This window comes from Lithobates pipiens, unplaced genomic scaffold (genome assembly GCF_037356315.1).
Source record: "Lithobates pipiens isolate NorthernLeopardFrog02 unplaced genomic scaffold, aLitPip1_a1.2 Scaffold_16, whole genome shotgun sequence".
Taxonomy (NCBI): domain Eukaryota; kingdom Metazoa; phylum Chordata; class Amphibia; order Anura; family Ranidae; genus Lithobates; species Lithobates pipiens.
This window is the reverse complement of record NW_027507748.1, coordinates 601,023,534-601,046,180: the sequence shown is the minus strand read 5'-3', so window position 1 is coordinate 601,046,180 and position 22,647 is coordinate 601,023,534. Positions and strand designations below refer to the sequence as shown.

The following is a 22,647-nucleotide window of genomic DNA, read 5'->3' as shown; positions in this document are numbered from 1 at the left end:
CGAGGCTGGGAAGGGCAGAGTGGAAAACGAGGAAGCTACCCCCCGTTGTATACGATCGGAAGCAGAGGATCTGAAGAGTCTAATCCAGGCTTTACCAACGAAAGCCGATATAGAGGCTCTCATTAAGAGAGTGGAGGAGACACACCGTGCAGAGATCCAGCAAGTACACACTGAGATGCAGCTCATTTCTGACCGCTTGATAGCGGGTGAGGTAAGAGTATCCTCATTTGGAGGAAAAATAGAGAGAGTGGAGAGGGAGAGCAAAGAGCAGGGTGAGACGTTGGCGGAGATGCAACTTCAGATCGAGGAGCTTGAAGATCGCAGCCGTCGCTGCAACTTGAGGCTCCGAGGCGTTCCAGAAGTCGTTGAGCAGGAGGACTTGCAGGAGAAGGTAATGAGCATTTTTCACTCGATTTTAGAGGGTAATGTCCCGCCCAACATGGACTTGGACAGAGTACACAGGGCGCTAGGACCTAAATCGATACACCCCCAAAGACCCAGGGATATAATTTGCCGCCTCCACAGATATGCGCATAAGGAGACTCTGCTGAGGAAGGCTGGCAATATTGAGATAGAGGGGTCAGTAGTGAAGCTCTTACCTGACCTATCGGGGGCCACATTACAGCACAGAGCACAGTTGCGAACTGTCTTGGACTGTGTACGACGGGAGGGACATACATACAGATGGAAATACCCGCTTGCTGTGATAATAAGAAAAGGAACATCTACATGCACACTGAGACTCTACAGCGATCTTTCAAAGTTATTTGCCTTTATAGGTGTTGAGCCGTTTATGGTGCCAAATTGGAGACTCCCACTCTCTCAGCTACAGAGAAAAAAGCCAGAAAGTACAGGAGGGAAGGAGAGGGAGTGGGAAGGATGAGAAAGACATGTTACAGTACACTGAGACTCACGTTGGAAATTAAGCCAAATTAAGCCATATCTCAGAATCTGCTTTTTTTGTGTCTGCTGGGGTTTTTTTTTTTTTTTCCCCTTCCTTTTTCACTCCGTATCCTCATCCCATAGGTTTCCAACTTGTTTAATCACTCCCCCCCATGATGATTTAAGAAGTATGAGTGGAGAGAGATATGTTCTCAATTTTTTTTTTCTTTTTTTTGTTTGGATTGGTATGAATGGAGATAATGAGGGATGAGGTGGGGGTAGCAGGTGGGTGGGGGAGGTTCGGAGGAGGGAGGGGGGGGGATACAGATGGAGAGTTTAAGATAAATACACAAACAGGATCATATAATTATATATATATATATATATATATATATATATATATAATAAAGGGAGAGAGAGGGGGAGGGGGGGGCTCAGGTCCCTTGGGGGGACTTACATGACCTAGGTTCCTAGAAGAGGTGGCCACTTAGGAGAATATTATATTTTACTAGGAATAAAGATGGGGAAAACGTGACGATAGGGGTTGCTGTGGTTTTTTCTTTTTTTTGAATTTTTTTTTTCTTTTCCTTTAGAGGTGTTGGGGGGGGGGGGGGGGGTATATAATATATTACTTTTTTTTTGAGGGAGGGAGGGAGGGAGAAATGGATGTGGAGGGTCAGTGAATGCATATGTATAGGATGGTGGCACATGGGCGGGTTTAGATTTGGGAGGGATGAGGGGGAGGGACAATGAGGGACAACGAGTAGGAGAGCATATTTAATAATAACACAAGAAAATGTTGGTTCTTTTTTTTTCTTGGGCTGTCAATTAATAAATATTGTTAATCACTAATCACTAATATCACTAATTATTAATATCACCACTAATAAAATAAAAGCACATAGTCAGGGACTTGGGGGAAATGGAAGGCCCATGGATTGGGACTAGACCCCCCATCTGAACCTAAAGATGAATAAAATACTTTCATGAGATGTAGCCTCCGGTTCTACCCCCCCCCTCCCCTTCTCTTCCCCCCCCCCTTTTTTTTGGGGGATGAGGAATGTAGGTTATTGTATTGTTGTATTATTGTATTAATGTATTGTATTTTTTGGAATAAGGTCAATACACAATATGGTTCTTGGAGGAGGGGAGAGAGAAACAGAGGAGACATGGAAAATGGGAAAGGGGGGGGGGGGGGGGGATTAATATAAATATATAGGGGAGGCTTAAGTTTTGGACAAATATGGGTACATGTATGCATTTGCTTACACAGGCCCAGCTGTGGGTGTGTGTGTCCATACATGTGTATGCAAGTGTATAGGTGTATATATATAGATTTATATATGTAGATGGAAATGGACGGACATATTTAATTTTGTCTCTTTTTTTTTTTTTTTTTTTTTTTTGATATACCCCTTCTTTCGCAAGAGCCATGTTGGAGTAGACACAATGTGTAGAGAAGTAACAGGTGACATTAGAAAAGGTGTTATTATAAAAGACTGGCGGAGGGCACGGGGAAAGCTCGCCCGGGAGCAGCCATGCACAACCACAAAACCTCATTAGGTAAACACCCATAATCCGGAGGGTCCGGAAATTGAGTGGTTAAAAGCAGTAGAGCTTTGAGATTCGTGGGGGGACCGTTGGTAAACGGCCAACCCAGGGATTGGTAGTGAGGGAGGGAGGGAGGGAGTAGTAAATTGGATCGGAGGGAGGGGGGCGGGAGGGGGTAGATTTAAAGGGGGTTTTCCCCCCTTTTTTTTTTTTTTTGGTTGCTGTTTGCTTCTGCCACTCTTTCCGAGGAGATATGGAAACTTTAAAAATAATGTCCTTGAATGTAAAGGGATTGAATGTTCCGGAAAAAAGACGAATGTTATTCCATGATTTAAAGAGACTGAAGATAGATGTAGCGTTTATCCAAGAAACACATTTCAGAGAAAACAATCTCCCTTTGTTGAGGACTACGGGTTATCCAACGGTTTACCATGCATTTAATCCGATTTCCAAAACCAAGGGAGTTACCATCATGATATCAAAAACAGTAGCATGGAATCATAGAGAGTCCTTGATAGATGCAAAGGGAAGGTATCTGTTTGTAAAGGGGACTATAGGAGGGGTAGGAGTTACACTAGCAACATATTATGCCCCCAATATACAACAAGACTTTTTTGTTAAAGAGACACTTGATAAACTTATGGAATTCGTAGAAGGACAGTTGATTATGGGGGGAGACCTTAATATCCCATTAATCCCTAGTGAAGACACCTCATCGGGGACATCGTCAGCGACACCTAAAATAAGAAAGAGGATAGCCCAGGCAATAATAGAAACAAAACTGGTAGATATATGGTGATTATTACACCCCAAGGAAAGAGACTACTCTTTTTTCTCTAATCTGCATAGAGTGTACTCACGGATAGATATATTCTTTATTCCGCATAAACAATTATCCTCAGTTAAGGAAGCCACTATTGGTCTAATTACCTGGTCAGATCATGCCCCAATTTTTTAAAAATATAATTTAACGGGAAAAAAACATTTAAGCCCTAGGATGTGGAAACTCAATGAGAGCCTCCTTCAGGACCCTTTAGTCCTGGAGGATGTTCGAAAGGAGATAAAATTCTTTTTTCAGGAGAATGAAGGCCCAGAAAGTTCCTCGGGAACAATCTGGGAAACGCACAAGGCAGTAATCAGAGGAGTACTGATTAAGCATGGAGCAAGGATTAAGAAGGAAACTAATTTAACAGAACTCTTAGTAAAAATGCAACACCTAGAAGCCCAACATAAACATGCCCAGAATTTAGAAGTTGAACAAGAATTAATAAGTACACGTAGGCAAGTAACAGATCTGCTACAGTACAGAGCTAAAATGGCAATTCAGATAGGACGTAATTGTAGCTATGAATCCGGCAATAAATGCGGAAAACAACTGGCGAGAGCATTACGGGAAATACAATCAAAGACATACATACCTATAATTAGAAAAAAAGATGGGGAGGAAGAATGGGTGCCAGAACAGATTGCTGGTGTGTTTGGCGATTTCTACTCCTCACTGTATAATCTGAACTTGAGGGCATCAGATCAAGCTAAGATAAACGAATATATAAGCTCAAGTGAATTGCCGACTCTGACAAGTACTGCACGGGAGGAGATGGAATCCCCAATCACACTAGATGAGGTACAAAACACGATAAAACAGATAAAAAGTGGGAAAGCACCTGGTCCAGATGGACTCTCAGCCCAATATTACAAGACGCTTATGCCGGAATTATGCCCATATATGGTTAAATTGTTCAATGAAATAGGAGACATATCGACTTTCCACTCAGATACAGTTAAAGCTACAATTACAGTGATACAGAAAGAAGGTAAAGACCCGAAACAATGTGGAAGCTATAGGCCAATATCTTTGTTGAACGCGGATCTGAAAATATTCAGTAAATTACTAGCATTGAGGATACAACAGTATTTGCCCTCTCTGATTCATCAAGACCAAGTGGGATTTGTCCCAACAAGAGAATCAAGAGACAATACTATCAAGGCCTTAAACTTAATGCATATAGCCAACTCCACCGAGACCCCCTTTGTATTTCTGGGAACAGATGCAGAAAAGGCTTTTGATCGGGTAGGGTGGGGGTTCATGTTCTCGGTACTCCGACATATAAAGCTAGGGGGGAAAATGATAGGCTGGATAACAAGTTTGTATGAAAAACCTACAGCTCAAGTAAGAGTAAATAGAGTGGTATCTTCATCTTTCCCAATAACAAATGGGACCAGACAGGGATGTCCACTGTCCCCTTTGTTATTTGCGTTGACCCTTGAACCTCTGCTATGCAGAGTAAGGCCGCGTACAATGCGTAAAATTAGCATGGACGGACATGGCCACACACGACGAACGAACAGTTTGCTGAAACCGTGCGCGATGACGTGAACGGCACGTACGACGGGACGAAAAATACGACGTCCTATACACTGCATTATAGCTTTCGGCGTGAAAATCCTTTCTGAGCATGCGCGCAACTTTGTTTGACGAACAAGCCTACACACGGGCGGACTGTTCGCTCAAACAAGGTTTCAGCGGACAGTTTTTCGGAATTTCCGAAAAACCTTGTCCGTCCAACTGTCCGCTGAAACTGTCCGCTGAAAGCCCACACACGAGCGGACTGTCCGCCCAAACACTGTTCAGCGGACAAAGTTGGGCGAACAGTCCGCCCGTGTGTACGCGGCCTAAGGCTTAACAGGGATATCCAAGGAATAACCATAGGAGGAACTCATAATAAAGTGGCAGCATATGCAGATGATATGCTTTTTACAGTGACGAATCCGACAATTTCGCTCCCAAATTTATTTAAGGAAATTGAGACATATAGTACACTATCCCACTTTAAAATAAACTGCTCCAAGTCAGAAGCCTTAATGATAGCAGTTCCAGAGAAAATGACGAGACTAATAAAATTAAATTACAAATTTAATTGGACGGACCATGGCCTGAAATACTTGGGAATAATGATTGCAACAGACTTCAATAAGATATATGAATTACATTTTGCACCAGTATTGAAGATGGTACGTGGATGCCTGGAGAGATGGCACAGGGGAATACATTCCTGGTTTGGAAGAAATAATATAATCAAGATGAATATTTTGCCAAAACTCCTGTACCTCCTCCAGGCAATTCCAATTCTAATACCAAGGAAAATTTTTAGAACTATACAAACATTATTTATGAAATTTATCTGGGCAGATAAACAACCAAGGATACGGAGGACATTATTAACACTACCGAAGCAATACGGGGGATTGGCAACACCGGATATATATATAAATATTACCAGGCAATACATCTAGGTAGATTGCTGGACTGGTGTCGACATGGAGACCAGAAAATATGGGTAAAATTAGAGCAAGCACAATGTAGGGAGCTACTACATAGAGCACCTTGGTGCTATAGAAATCTGACTTCAGATACGAAGCTACACCCTACAATAGGACCCACATTACAGATATGTTACAATCTCTTAGTTAAGAATAAGATATCGACACAGAACTCCCCTCTAGTCCCTATATTGGGTAATCCCTGATTTATACCAGGCATACAGAAAGGACCTTTTGACAAGCTGATTAATAAAGGAATATATCAAGCCTCGCATTTCATGAAAATAGGTAAATGGCCAACAATGCAGGAGATGATGGATAGAAAAGGCCCCTTTCAATTAGATTTCTGGCAGGCGGCACAACTAGGACATTTTTTAAGAACAAAGATAGCGCCAGAGTTATTAGACCGAGGCTATATGCCATTTGAGAAACTCTGTACGAAAAAGGAACCAATCACGCATGTAATTTCGAAAATGTATGCGTTATTGATTAAACCTGTAGAAAATTTTCAGTTACCCTTCTTTCGTAAGTGGGAAATAGATCTAGGAAGGACTTTCTCCGAGGAGCAGAAGAAAAATATGATACAATCTATTTTTAAAACAGCAACATGTACAAAATTACAAGAAACTAATTATAAAATTATCTCACAGTGGTACAGAACACCAGAAAAACTTCAAAAATATTTTCCTCATTTATCAAATAAGTGTTGGAGGTGCCAGAAAGAAGTGGGAAATTTTCTACATATATTTTGGTCATGCCCAAAAATTGAGAAATACTGGAAGGACGTACGAGAGATTACTCAAAAATTTAGTGAAGTAGAAATACGGGAGGACCCAGCAGTATTCCTCCTGAACTTGTCAGGGACCTCAGGAAATATATGTGGGAATTCCAGACATGTATAACACTTAGGTGGAAACACAACCCCCTAGTGTGAGCATGTGGCTGAAGAAAGTTGAGGAGGTGAACAGGATGGAAGACCTAATATGGACAGCTAGGAAAAGAAGGAAAACTTACTTGGAAATATGGACACCATGGAATCTTTATGTCTCCTCGGAGGAGGGAAAGAGACAGATTGATGCGATCTAGGGGGGAGGAGGGGGAGATATAAGGGAAGGAGATGAGAACTTCCCCTCTCCCCCTCCTCCCCCCCTTTTTGGCTTGGGGGGGGATTTGTTTTTTTTTGTTTTTTTCTTCTGGGGGGAGAAAAATAAGGGTGGAAATAAAGGGGGGGGGGGGGGGAAGACGAGAAATAAGAGGATAACAATAAAACTCTGGCCTGACAGGGAATAGTACCAACCCAGGACCAGATATAGGACATGTGGGACCGAGAGAGGAGTTTCTACGACGCCGTCCCCATATATTACCATTAACTTAGCTTTCTTTTTCTTTGAATTTATATATTATACTATAAAGGGAGTAAGAGGCTAAGGGAATAGAACGAATTGTTATGCTCTTCTTGTTTATTATGTATGAATATGGAAATTCGATGTATGATACTCAGACTGTTTATGTAAAATTCCATTCTTGCTTATATGAGGGGAAAAAAAAAAGGAAAAGATAAATAAATTGAAAAAAAAGAAAATATCAAACGCCTGAATTATTTTTTAACTGGATCCGCAAGAAAATCCAAATTTCCATGGTTAGTTTGTTGATCCAAATCTGCAAACTATGTGACCAAAATTGGTTATTTCTCCACCCTCCAACATTAGACGAATGGAGAAATCAACTCAACAGCACATTGGCTAAGGAGAAATTATTCTTTCAGCATAGGAACCATCCTATGAAATTTGGGAAAATATAGGACCAGTGGTTAATGACTCCAGGCCTGGCAACCCATTTGTTTGTCCTACACTGTTCTCAAACAGAAGTGCAGGAAAGGACAGGTACACTACTCCATATCGGGTGAATATAGTTATTTTCTGAATTGCTGGATTTAGAATAATGAATTTATTTTTTTTAATAAAAAGATCAAACACACTACACTGGAAGGGCATGCTACAAGAAACAGCTTTATCATATTTTGTGTCAAACGTTCTGTTACACTGAAGTGTTTTTTTGGAACATGCAGGTTCGGCAAGCACTATATTCATATCACTGGATTTATTTGTATAAAATATAAATGTCAATAACGTACTCTGAAATATTGGAAATGTATTTATGGAACCTAACTTTATTGTGTTTGTTTTGGCTTTCATGTAAAATTGTAACTTTACAATAAAAATGATCAGCAAAAAAAAAAAAAGTGAATTTTATGTGTGAGCGAATTAGAACTACCATAATTCAGTGTCAATACTTAGTAAGTGCTTGTGTAGAGTAAATGTTAAACACAAAATATGTGCTTATAAATCATATACCTTATGATCATAGTATTTATATATTTTAATGACATATGTATATCCTCATGTTTTCAATGACTTTGGATTTATTTTATAATATACATTTTATTTACATTTATGTTATATTCTACACATTATCTATATAATCAGCCAATATTCAAACCCTTTACGGCCAGCTTTAATCTCCTCTAAAATGTGAGTGCATTTAGTTTAAGGTTTTATTATTATGCTGTCATAGAACTACCATTAAAGATAACCGCTAACTGCCTCCTGCCACAAATTTAGTTGGCAAGACCTCAAACGGCTACGTACTCTCACTGTTTGACACATGCAGAATTATCCCATTTATTCCTGTGAAGAGTTATCTACCGCTGAGATGCTTAACAGAAACCCTTTCCATAGGAATAGATGTAATTTATCTGTGCATCTGCATTCGAGTATGCACTGATGGTTGTGTCACTCCCCATGGATCTGGAAGAAGCATGGAAAGGTTAGAAAAAAAACTGGGGGCAAGGGGATAATGGTTTTATTATTTACATAAACAACTGGGATTCACTAAAGGAAAGGGGAAAAAAGTGAAACTTACCAAGGTATGAATGCAGCAACATTACTGTTAACCAGAATACTGTTAATGCTTATCACAATTGCTGGATTGACATCAAACAGCTCAACTGATAGCTTATTTTCTACAACCATACCTAAAAAAAAAAAGAAAAAAAAAAAAGCAGTTGTCAGATTATGAAATGAGATTCTATACTCTAGTCTTTCCGATATAGATAGGGAAGCAATCTCATTGGAAACAAGACTGTGCGGTGGCGGCTATAAGAAATCCAATATCAGACAGGCCCGCTGTACCCCTACCCTTGATGATGTTGCAGATAACGAAAACAATCAGAGGTGCTTTCTGAATTAATGACTGATTGAAGGATAGTACTGGTTATAGTGGAGAGATTTACAGCCAGCAGCATCTTTGTTATATAGGTAAGTGCACTGATTTTTAAAACAAAACCGTTGAGACCATACTACACCATGGGGAGTCTCTCTGTTTTTTACCCAATTTAACTCTGAGGATCCATCCCATCTGAGACACTGAGCTGGATCATCTTCTCACCATAAGGGGAACACAGGCTGGTGGGGAAACGTTTCTGTATTTCCACCGGAGGATCAGAGATCCCAATAAGCGCTGAATGATCATTCTGAGTAAGGAAGATCGCTGGTGGTCTGGTAAGCCCCCCCATCTGATTTATGGTGATGGTGTCACAAAGGTAAATGTCTGAGCACTGGGCTGTCAGGATTGAACTATTCATTGTGGGACACTGGCATGCATGAACTGTTTGCGCAGGAGCACTTTAGTGATCAATTTATGAACTTTGCACTTTATGAATATATTATATTTTGCATTTTTGCATAAGGACATTTTTGGATTGAATAATATTTTGATTGGATTTTCTGTTCACTTCAAAGGTTTTTGCACTGTCATATATATGTTTTTTTTTTTGCACTCGGTCATTTTAATTAATGCTGCACTTTTAGGACTTGCATATTTGATTAACCTGGTATTTAGGTTTTAGTGCACAGCTGCTGTATTTACTTTTGATAACACACTAGTGTGGATTTTATAGTGTGGATTTTATTTGATTATATAGGCCCGTCAATTTGCCAAGAGATTATATAGGACCAATATAATCACACAATGCTATTCTAAACCAACTGGATCCCCCAGGCCACTTGTAATCTTCACGTTATAGCCTACAACTTCGAGATATGAAATGTATCATATCTAAAAACCTGCTTATCTAACAACAACAGCTACCACAAGATATTAGGTCAAGGCCTTAGGTTTAAAGCCAGGAGGGCAAGCATCATAAGAAACATATCTCCCATCTTTTTCTAATCCTCCATCACGAACTTGGTTAATCACTTGGCGACCACGCTATAGATGTACAGCTACAGACAATGAGCAGATAGTTCTGGTAAGGTGTACATTGACGTCCTTTGAGACTCGTAATTCCCGGGCGCCCTGGAGGTGTCCGTGATCGCCGGGTCCTCGGGACCCAGCACATCACAGATCGATGTAAAGGGCCAATGACAGTGGCCCTTCACAATGTGATCGTTCCATCCAATGATGGAGTGTTCACTTGTCAACAGAGCGGCACCATGTTTGGTTTAGCTCTCTCTTATCAACAGAGCATATGAGGCGGGGAGGAAGCCAGTGCAGCAGCGCATGTGGGCTGGATAAGGAGTTCCCACAGTGCTGATCCATGCCACATAAGCACAAATCTGTGCCACATCCATGCTCATCAGTGCCATCAGAGCCTTACAGAAGTGTAATAGGTAGTCAAAATATTAGATAGGCATTTTATGTCCCTAGACACCCGACGGTGCCCCCTGAATGTTGGGACTCTGTATGTGGCCAGGCTGTGTAAAAGTCTTACACGTGGTATTGCCATACTCAGGAGTAGCAGAATGTATTCTGGGGTGTATATTTTGCAATGTGCATGCTATGTGTTAGAAATATCTTATAAACTACAACTTGCCAGTACAGTAGCGTGAGTGGGTTGGATCCGGAGTGCCCACAGTGCATCCGCCAGTTGAAGTCTTTGTAGACGAAACACATCAGGTTTGACAAATCCTTTCCATGCCATTGCGCCTTTTTGAATTTTATGCTTTTGTGATCAGAGAAGATTTTTTACTTGATGCAATGCATCTTGGAATCTATCTAAAGCGTTTGTATTCCAAATAAACCCATAATCATACGGGTTTTGACTCGATGGAGGCTTTTTTTTAATGGATGCCGTTAATCATAATCCTACAAAATGGTTCTGTGGTGGAAGATTTTTTACCATCTGGGACATTGCCATCCTGATCCATATTCTCACATGCTGGGTCGAGGTTACCGGAAGTAACTCAGTGGAGCACTACTCGCAATCCAAAGCTTTGATCTCACATGCCTGACTGATGTTACCTTCTATTAAGCGTATTTAATCTTTTCCCCTGGGGTGGAGGATGCATACATGGAGGTGACTCCTTTAGTCCTACACTCCTGGATTCCTTCCCATTAATATATACTAATGGATTGTTTTAATCATCAATGGGACTATACTACCGATGTCGATTTACAATTTGCACAGTGCACTTTAGAGACGCTATCAAATGATGGTGTTTTTTGTATATGCTAATCGTGATTTATTTAGAATGTCACAGTATGTTGATATGTCAATACGCAACATTTGATTCTTAGCGCTGCACTGTTTTCACTTTATTCATTCACACAAATTTTGTTAAGATTGTAGTGCTGGCTGCTATTGTTTATGTGTATAGCACAGTATTTTTATTATAATTCCATGCCCATCCATGCCTCATCAGTGTTAATCTGTGCCACAATTGCGCACATCCGCGCCACATACGTGCACATTCGCGCCACATCATTGCCTTACAAGCGTAATAGGTAGTCAGGAAATTAAATGTGTATTTTATGTCCACAAAATACCTAATGGTGCTACCTGCATGTTGGGCCTCTGTATGTGGCCAGGCTTTGTAAAAGTCCCCCACATGTGGTATTGCCATACTAAGGAGTAGCAAAATGTATTTTGGAGTGTAATTTTTGCTATGTACATGCTATGTGTTGGAAATAACTTGTGGGAAAAAAATGACATGTTCAAAAGACTCATTATGCCTCATAGAATATACACTGGGATGTTTGCTTTCCAAAATGTGGTCATTTTGTGGACGTTTTAATTATCCCGATGCTTCGGGGCCTTAAAAAGTGTAAATCTAGAAATTTGATGTACAATTTATGTCCCTAGAACACCTGATGGTTCTCCCTGCAATTTGGGCCTCTCTATGTGGCCAGGCTGTGAAAAAGTCTCACACATATGGTATTGCCATACTCAAGAGTAACATAATGTGTTGGGATGTAGTTGCAAGTATGCATATTATGTGTAGGAGAAAACCCCTAATACAATTTTGTGGAGAAAAAAAAAAAACTTAATCTTGCAAAGAATCGTGGGAAAGAATGACAACTTCAAAAAACTCCCTGTGCCTCTTACTAAAAAACTTGTAATGTCTACAGGGGTCATTTGGGGGGCATCTCTACTATCCTGGTTTGTTAGTGTCAAGAAATGAGGTCGTCAGTACATCAGGTGTGATCAATTTTCAGGGACTTGTAGACGCACAAACTTTCACAAAGACCAAATAATATATACTCATTTGGATTATTTTTACCAAAGAAATGTAGCAGTACAACTTTTGGCCAAAATTTATGAAGAAAAATTACTAATTTGCAAAATGTTCTAACACAGATACATGCATTTTCTTTTACAAAATTGTATGTCTTTAATTGTAGCACACAAATAAAAAAAACAGTGGTGATTAAATACCATGAAAACAGAAAGCTCCATTTGTGTGAAAAAAAGGACACACACGTTATATGGGTACAGTGTTGTGTAACTCATTCAGTGTGAGAGCAAGGAAAGATGAAAATTGGCCTGGTTAGGATGTGGGTAAAAGTACCCAGTGGGCAAGTGGTTAAAGTGGTAGTATCAGATCACATTACTCACTAACAGGCAGGGGGTATATTTAAGGCAGAAGCTGCTCTCAGGGGGAGATCGTCTAGGTATCCCGCGGTCACACGTTTCCGCAGCAATGCCAAAACTGGAGCCAATACCTTGGTAAAGACTCGGGGGGCTGATGCCAGACCAAAAGGGAGAGCCACAAACGGATAGTGGGCTTCCCCAACTGCAAATCGCAGAAAATTTTGATGCTGGAGACATATGGGTATGTGCAGGTACGCATTATGGATGTCCTAGAAAGCCAGGGAGTCCCCTTGATGGAGTGCAACCGATTCTATTCTAAACCTTTGCACTTTCACAAACTGATTGAGGGCTTTTGGGTCCAAGATTGGACGTACCCATTCCTTCTTAGGAACTACAGATTCGAGTAGAATCCCTGGAAAGGTTCCGATTTCTAAACCGGTACAACCACCCAGCGATTAAGCAGGTCCCTTACTGCCCCCTAGAGGGCATCCCAGCGAGCCTGGGATACGGTATGCTGGAGGGTAAGAATCTGTTTGGTGGCCGAGAGAGACTCAATTTTGTAGCCTGAGGAAATCAGATGGCAGACCCATTGGTCGGATAGTCGAGAGGACCACCGAGCTGCAAACTCCCAGGTCTCGGGTGGGGGCAAACCTTCATGCAGTAGCAATTTTGTTCACAGGCTTGTTAGGCTTGAGGTTCCAGGGACGTTTTGTCCTTCCGTGGTCGTCCTGTCGGGCTGGGGGCGTTTGGCCGAATCTCCGGGCGGACGAAAAGCAGTTTGTGAGTGGAAAAAGAGGGCCCTTGCCTAAGGCATGGCTTCCTTAGCCTTCTTGGCCTGTGGGAGTAGCGTACTCTTACCACCTGTGGCATTTTTAATAATGTCATCCAAAGAGGCTCCAAAGAGCCGGTCGCCAAGGAAGGGAAGATCCGCCAGGGCTTTTTTAGATGCCTGGTCAGCAGACCAGCATTTCAACCAAATCAGGCGCCTCAGCACCACTGCTGACACTGAAGCCCTGGATAACAGAGGAAGAGTATCCAGGGCCGCGTCACAAAGTACTTAAGGCCTTGCACTAGTTGGTCTGCTAGTTCCACGCGGACAGGAGAAGCCCGTTCTCTCAATTTGTCGTTCAACAGTGTTGCAAACTCCATTAGTGCCTGTGACACAAGTGCAGATGCCAGTTCTGGTCGCAAGGCTGACCCCACAACCATAACCAGGGAACGAGCCACTGCCTCGGTCTTCCTTTCTGTGGGATCCTTAATTGCAGGTGTCCCCTCTACCAGGATCGTGGTTACTTTGTTTAACCTGGATACTGGGGGGTCCATGACTGGAGGAGCCGACATTTTGAGAATGCTCTCCTCGAAGTGGTAACGCACCGCTATGTATTTGGGAACTGAAAAGGTCCGTTGCGGTCGACCCCATTCCTTGTAAATAAACTTGTCTAAATAAGTCAGATATGGGAACACCTTAGGTGAACGGGCTGGCTTACGGGACCCAAAAGGGACAGCTACCGCAGCAGAGGAATCTGCTGGCTCCTGAATCTTCAGGGTATCACACACAGCTGTGATATGTGCTCCAAGAAGCGCTTTGTCGCGCACGGACCCAGACAGGGAATCATCCTCACTGTCCAAACGGTCCTGGTCAGCGTCATCTGACACGACAGAGCAGGGGTCACAAGCCTTAGCGGGACCCGAGTCTGCGTCAGAGCACTCCCGAGAGGATGGAGGGGGGGGGGGGGGGGCTTTTTAGCACCTCTGCACCCATGCACCACCTCCATCTTGGCAACGAACAAATTGAGGGGCGCTGACAAGGTGTCCACGGCACCCCGCAGGCGCCCCGGTTGCAACTGCCTGGAATTCGGGGGAAGAAACACCATCTATGCTGACTCTATCCTGACTGCCACCCGAAGGGGACTTAGGACAGTGACAGTCCCACCCGCCTTACTACTACTGGCTGAGGGGCTCTTTCCCGCAGGACTTACCTGAGGGGTTCTGCACTATCCAGCAGGTAGTGCCTGTAGTCTGTTGGCTTCCAGGTGCAGAGGAAAAAGCTCTGTGTCGGTGGAAGCAGCTGCTAATGGCACTGAAACCGCTCTGAAGTGTGCTCAGGCTCAAAGAAAATGGCCACCCAGCGTCCAGCACGAGGACATAAAACACAAGGCAAATGGCAGCCAGAGCACAGGAGTACATGCTGCCCCTAGAGAACACTGAAAAAACATGTTCAGGCTTCTAGAAAATAGCCGCCAAAGACCAGTAGAGCATGCTTTCCCATACCCACACCTAAGATGGCTGCCAAATTCAAGAAATGGGAGTAAAATAGCAGTGAACACAGCGCCGTACAGGACACAAGCACAGCCTCACAGGCACCTCCAGGGACATGAAAAAACAGTACCCAGGACACAGCCAGCAAGCGCCAGCCCCCACCCCCGGAGAGCTCCTGCACAGACACACACGCTGCTCTGCAGCATCCCTCCAGGAGGGGGGGGGGAGAAAGGGACAGGGAGACAAGAGAGAGAGGGGAGGGACCCCCGAGTCGACCTCGCAGGCAATGCCCAGCTGCTAAGCCACACCGAGGCAGGGAGAGCTGTACTTACCAGTCCTGAAGAGCTGGGAGACAATCCATTACAGACCCTCTCACTGATCAGTACAGGGTGGCTCCTGGCCTGGCACACTGACGAAGACATCAGTAGCCCGGTCATATTTGTGCCCCGGAGCATAAAAAGCTCACCGACCACCTCTGGAGCTGAAGTTTTATCGTTGGCATCCTAGCACAAAACAGCGACCTGCACACTCTCGATGGCCAGGCTGGGGAGACTACAAGGATAAGGATATCCAGCCTGTCACCCAGCCAGCTGTTAATGGCAGATCACAGGATCTATCATCTTGCGCAAAAAGCCAAGCTTCTGCAGAAAAAAAAACACGCACCGATGGGCCTGTCAGGGTCCCTAGGTCCATCTCCTTCACTAGGCAAAATAAGACCGACGACTACATGGCAGGCTGAAGGTTGTTACCTAAGAGACCGCCGCCTGGGTGGAACTGGAAAAGTTCTGTGTGTTACATAAGTAATGCCTAGTATTCTCCTAAAGGTGGGCGTAACAACCCAATGGCTAAGAAGAGCTGTGTCGGTCGGTGAATATAAGAGAAACAAATTTTATAATAAATTCCTGCAACTGCTGTTTCCAGGCTTCATGAATATGGAAACCACAGGCAATGTCACCAATACAGAAGAAATATCCCAAAGATTACACGAATAGGAAGGAATAATCCTTCAATTATATGAATGAAAGAGTAACTTCTAGTACAACACAGGAAGAGAGGGACTATCCATTCTAGTAAGCAAAGAGCTATGGATAGCGGCAAAGTGATCTAAAAAGCTAGTGTCAAATGGAAAATTAAAAGCCTGTATAAGCCATCCAGAACGGTGTTGGGTGGTCTGATCTTTAGCCATACTGCAGGGGTGTCCAAACTACGGCCCTCCAGTTGTTCAGGAACTACAATCCCCATCATGCCTAGTCATGTCTTTGAATGTCAGAGTTTTACAATGCCTCATGGGATGTGTAGTTCTGCAACAGCTGGAGGGCCGTAGTTTGGACACCCCTGCCATACTGTGACAAAAGAAATCAAATCCGTTTTCTTAAATTCAAGAATGGTGTTTAGAAATTGAATTTGTACATACCTATGAAATTACATCTCAGGCGCTTAAAGGAAGTCAGCTCCTCAAATAATTTGCACGCATCTGAACTCCAGTGGGCAGCATCATGGGAAGGTTGAATATATGCCAGCCTGCAGCAGATTGCCTGAGAACCAAAAAAGCATTAAGAAAAAAAAAAAAAGAACATTCTCAATTTCTATAGTGCTAGCTCCAGTAGAGAAGTATAACTATCACGAGTAGCAGTATTTACAATCAAGAGGATAAACTCTTGGGGGAAAAAATAAATAAAAAAAATGAAACCACATACTGCCTTTAAAGAGGAAGTAAACCCTGATGGGTTTTACTACCTCTTTTGCATGCTGCAAATGGGAAAAGCATAATGGGCTAGTGTGCATCGCACACTAGTCCATTATGTGCCACTTACCTGCAAAAGAATCCAGCGATTTCCCCTGTGTAGGCAGCGTCCATCTTCTGGTCCCTCTTCTTTACGGGCCGCGGACTCCGGCTCTGATTCGGAGCCACGTGACGTCACTCTCACGCATGTGAGCCACGATTAATGACACAGGCTAGGGAAGAAACCCCACTTAGTTTAGTTTAGTTTCTTCCCCGCGCATGCGGCGTTGCAATTTTCAGAGGACTACAAGTGAAATATCTCCTTAACAGCACACATTTAGGAGACATTTCCACTACCTATAGGTAAGCCTTATTCTAGGCTTACCTATTGCAAGAAGTGCAAAAAGTGGGTTTTTAAAATTCTATTTATTAATTTCATCAGGCAATTTCACAAAAGAAACCGTAAAAAACATTATCAATGACACAAGATGAGATTATCGGATGAAAAATTGTCTTATTGCGTGCTTGTCTCATATCGAAAACAAAGAGGTTACTCAAAAAAAGTAAAAAAATTCTCATGCAACAGAATAAAATTTCAGAAGTGATGTCATGTTGTATTATATTTGTATTGTATTTTCAAGGGACAACTGTACAGATTAAATGAAAATCGTACAATCTGATATTGTATGCGAAAAAACATCATGCTTGTCAAATCGGATAATTTTGTGATTGGCTCTCTCAAAAGCGATGTACCAACGATCAGATTCTCATATGATCGCTTAGAATTGTTGATTGTTTTACAATTTAATGCATATTTAATACAACAGACAAGAGATTCCCAAAGCTGGAAAGTGATACAAGTGCTGGTAAACATCACTAAATTGAACTAAAACAAGGCCGATAGAATACTTTTATTTTAAAATAATGAAAGCAGTATTAAACCCAAAACTTACAATGTAATATAATGCAGCTTACCAGTCATTAGATGAAGTGGCTGCACCAGATCTCTATGCTTTTTTTCCTGGTGATCTGGCCAGAATTGCACCTACTGTATTAAAGTGCCCATGCTCTGGGTGAATGAGCAGAAGACAAGCTAATATTGAATAAGTAGTTACAGTGAAGGGTGTTTTTTTTTACCTTTTAGTAATAAGGGTGGGTTCACACCTATGTGAATTGGATTGGTTTCCCCACATCCCCCACATCCATGCATCTTTGGCTGTATCAGGCATAGGTTCGGCCTTGATTTGTCCTTGGAATGGGGAACAGGGACGCACAGCGCTCCTGTGCGAATCGCAGACGGTTCCAGTGTGAACCGAGCCTAAATGTTTTACATAAATAAAAGCTGATCATTGTAAGCACCCCTGCAAGTGTTAAATGGTTTGCCTCATCTTTAATTCTGGTGGACAGCTTGTTTTTTTGTTTTTTTTTACAAAAGAAGAAAATGGAAGAAAGCAAGCCTAAAAAAGAAAACTAAAGACATCACATCTAAGAAAAAGTAAGCTGCAATACAATATTTCATTTTGGTTAAAGGGAGATGTGGTAAAGCTAAACTGAATAGTACATATTACCCTCATACTTCAATTACTTTTCTTACTTTCCTCAGTCCTTTAAATTAGGCAGTAGGGACCCTTGAACTGTCAGGTAGAAGCAGGCAATGGTCCATTCTCAGTTTGAAAGATAGATGGGGTGGAAGCAACTGCAATAATCCACTCCGTCTTTTAGTCTCTACTTCCCTTGTACACATGGCCATGCTTCATGAATGGGTTCACACCTGAGCAGCCAGCTAGTATGCACTCTTTTCACGTACCTCAATTTCAATGGCAACATGTCATCACACTGGATGAACACAGGTATGCTCTACACATAGCACGGTGTTCATTGAGAAGGGAAGACATAGTAAACATCAGCCAACTGTTTGCCATGGCTCTCCGTTTTGAGAATCAACACCGTGTGATATGTATAGCATACCTGTGTCCATTACATTGTACTACTGCAAGGAAGAGGGAAACAGAACTGTTTAGACTCCAGATATTTCCCTAAATTCCCCTTTATTGTTAAAAAAAAAACAAAAAAAACTGATTTATACAGTGGGGATCGAAAGTTTGGGCACCCCAGGTAAAAATGTGTATTAATGTGCATAACGAAGCCAAGGAAAGATGGAAAAATCTCCAAATGGCATCAAATTACAGATTAGACATTCTTATATGTCAAAAAAAGTTAGATTTTATTTCTATCATTTACACTTTCAAAATTACAGAAAACAAAAAAAATGGCGGATGCAAAAGTTTGGGCACCCTGCAGCGTTAATATCTTGTACTGCCCCCTTTGGCAAGTATCACAGCTTGTAAACGCTTTTTGTAGCCAGCCAAGAGTCTTTCAATTCTTGTTTGAGGTATCTTTGCCCATTCTTCCTTACAAAAGTGTTCCAGTTCTTTGAGATTTCTGGGCTGTGTCACACACTGCTCTTTTAAGGTCTATCCATAGATTTTCAATAATGTTGAGTTCAGGAGATTGTGAAGGCCATGGCAAAACCTTCAGTTTACACCTCTTTATACAATCCCCCATGGATTTTGAGGTGTGTTTAGGATCATTATCCATTTGTAGAAGCCATCCTCTCTTTAACGTCAGCTTTTTCACAGATGGCATGCAGTTAACATCCAAAATTTGCTGAAATTTTATTGAATCCATTTTTCCTTCTACTCGTGAAATGTTCCCTGTGCCACTGGCTGCAATACAACCCCAAAGCATGATTAATCCATCCCCATGCTTAACAGTTCTGTGCCCTTTCTTTTCCAAACGTAACCTTTGCTCATTCGAGCCAAAAAGTTCTATTTTAACCTGATCGGTACACAGAACTTGTTTCCAAAATGCCTCAGGCTTGTCTATTTGTTCCTTTGCAAAGTTCAAACACTGATTTTTGTGGCCAGGACGTAGAAGAGGTTTTCTTCTAATGACTCTTCCATGAAGACCATATTTGTACAAGTATCTTTATAGTGGAATAGTGTACCACAACTCCAGTGTCTAACAGATCTTTCTGGAGGGATCGTGCTGTCAAACGTGGGTTTTGAATTGCTTTTCTCACAATCCCGCGAGCTGTTCGGTCTGATATTTTTCTTGGTCTTCCAGATCTTGCTTTAAATTCCACTGTTCCTGGTGACTGACATTTCTTAATTACATTCCGAATAGAGGATATTGACATCTAAAAACTGTTTGCTATCTTCTTATAGCCTTCTACAGCTTTGTGAGCGTCAACTATTTTCAGTATCAGTTTTCTAGACAACTGCTTAGAAGAACCCATGGTGCTGATTGTTGGGGCAAGGTCAGATGAGTCTGGCCATTTAAAACCTTTGAGATTGACATTACCTGGTCTTTCCAGACTGATTGAGAACAATCCATGACACTGGCAGGTCTCAGCTTTGCCAAGGGGGCGGTGCATGCTATAAATTCTGCAGGGTGCCCAAACTTTTGCAGACACCATTTTTTTGTTTTCTGCAATTTTGAAAGTGTAAATGATGGAAATAAAATCTAACTTTTTTTGACATATTATAAGAATGTCTAATATGTAATTTGATGCCATTTGGAGATTTTTTCATCTTTCCTTGGCTTCGTTATGCACATTAATACACATTTTTACCTGGGGTGCCCAAACTTTTGAACCCCACTGTAAAAATGTAAATATACACATACACACATACATATATTTATTGTATCTCGATTATCTCTCTGCCAAAAATAATTCTGATATACTACCTTTATCTATCCACACTATGCGATTAAGACATAAAATAGGATTTTCGTACTCACCGTAAAATCCTTTTCTCTCTAATTCACTGACTGACACAGCTGCTCTCTTAGCCATTGGGTTGTTACGCCACCTTTAGGAGAATACTAGGAATTACTTGTTATGTAAAACACAGAACTTTTCCGTTCCGCCCAAGGGGTGGTCCCTTATGTAACGACCCCCCCCCCCCCCCCCCAGCCTGCCATACAACCATCAAGTGGTCACCAAACAGTATAACTTAAAGAAAAATAGGCGGGCCGGGTGCTGTGTCAGTCGTTGAATTACAGAGAAAAGGATTTTACGTGAGTACAAAAAATCCTATTTTTTTTTATATTCACCGACTGCCACAGCTCCTCTCTCATCCATTGGGACATCCCCAAGCAGTGCCAAAAAGAGGGGTGGGAAAACAGCATAAAAACTTCATCCAACAAGGCAAATTGGAATTAGTATACCTTTACCCACAAAAACGACAGTGCGTGGAGAAAACCACCACAAAAACGAGGGTGCTCCTCAACAAAGAGGCACTACCCTCAACCCGCACGAAAAACTGCGGTAACTAAAGAAAACAGTGCATTAAATTAAAGTTACTGCGTTTTTACCCCCAAAAAAAAAATAAAAAAAAAGGAGAAAAGGAAAAAATTGCATATGCAATTGTAACTATACGGCCGCCTGCAAAACTTTGCAGCCAAAACAGGCATCAGCCAATGCACTGACATCTACCTTGTAGAACTTTGTGAACGTGTGTACAGACGACCAGGTCGGCACTTTACACACTTGAGCGACAGACGCTTGATGTCAGAAGGACCAAGACATTCCGACTGCTCTCGTGTCGTGGGCAGTGACCAGAAAGGGGGGCACCTGCCCCTTCAAAGGAGTAGGCTTGTACTACAATCTGACTGGTCCACCTGAAAATGGTGGCCAACGAGACCGCCATGCCTTTCTTTGGACCAGCCACCGAAACAGTGAGTATGACTTACGGAAGGGAGCCGTGGCAGACAAATACACCTTCAGAGCCCGAAGCACGTCCAGGGAAAAAAGGGCCACTTCCTTAGGATGTGTTGGACACAGAGATGGCAACATAATGTCCTCATTCAAGTGAAACGCTGTTACCACCTTCGGCAGAAAAGACAGTAGAGAACGCAACACCACTCTTATTGTGGATAACCAGATATGGTGACTTGCAGGACAAGACCACCGAATCCCTCCTGGCCGATGTGTCCCTGAAAAAAAAAAAAAAGACAGCCAAAGCTGATATTAGTCCTTTAATGGTGCTTAACGACAATTTCTGGTCCACCCCTTACTGAAGAAACAGCAAGATCCTGGATATAGAAAAGGAGCACGGATGCCATCCTTTCTCCTCACACATGGAGATGTAGGCCTTCCAGGTACGAGGATATATCTTCCGGGAAGATTTCCGTGCTCTCAACATAGTTGGGATCACCGAGTCCGACAGACCCCGGTTCAACACCTGGCTCTCAATAGCCATGCCATTAAAAAAAATGTAAGTGCAATTGCAAATTACATGGCCACCTGCAAAACTTTGCAGCCAAAACAGGCATCAGCCGATGCACTGACATCTACCTTGCAGAATTTTGTAAAGGCGTGAACAGACTACCAAGCCACCGCTTTACGCACTTGAGCGAAGGGCGCTTGATGTCAGAAGGCCCAAGAGGTTCCAACTGCCCTGGTGGAATGGGCCTTGACCGGAAAGGGGAGCACCTGCCCCATCAAGGCATAGGCCTGAACCACAATCTGTCTGATCCACCTGGAAATGGTTGCCGAAGAGAACGCCATGCCTTTTTTGGACCAGCTAAGGAAACAAAGTCTGACTTTGGAAAGGGAGCCGTGGCAGACAGATATACCCTTAGAGACCAGACCACGTATAGGGAATGGAGGGCAACCTCCTTAGGATGTGTCGGCTTAGGACACAAAGATGGTAACACAATGTCTTCATTGATGTGGAACGTCAAAACCACCTTCGGAAGAAAAGACGCACTACCACCTTATCCTTATGGATAACCAGATAAGACGACTTGCAGGACAAGGCCGCCTGTTCCGAAACCCCCCTGACCAATGAAATGGCCACTAGAAAGACCAATTTCTGAGAGAGAATCAACAGGGGAATCTCTCTGATATTCTCAAATGGCGGTTTCTGAAGCGTCGATAACACCAGGTTCAGATCCCAGGGGGGTAGCGGTGGACGCTCCGGAGGAACTACATTTTCAACCCCCTGAACAAATGTGCTCACCAGAGAGTGAG

The 22,647-nt window shown here is 42.5% G+C and overlaps 1 protein-coding gene across 3 annotated transcripts in view; it reads right to left on the bottom strand.

Moving 5' to 3' along the window:
* The window catches only part of RNF17 (ring finger protein 17), an 881,806-nt gene that overhangs the window by 463,201 nt on the left and 395,958 nt on the right, over window positions 1-22,647 (bottom strand). For all 3 annotated transcript variants that reach the window (XM_077483977.1, XM_077483979.1, XM_077483978.1), the window contains exons 20-21: window positions 16,299-16,419; window positions 8,677-8,788 (exon numbers count right to left, since the gene is read on the bottom strand). In XM_077483977.1, the coding sequence (XP_077340103.1) occupies window positions 8,677-8,788; window positions 16,299-16,419 (233 nt within the window). The remainder of the gene's footprint in view (window positions 1-8,676; window positions 8,789-16,298; window positions 16,420-22,647) is intronic.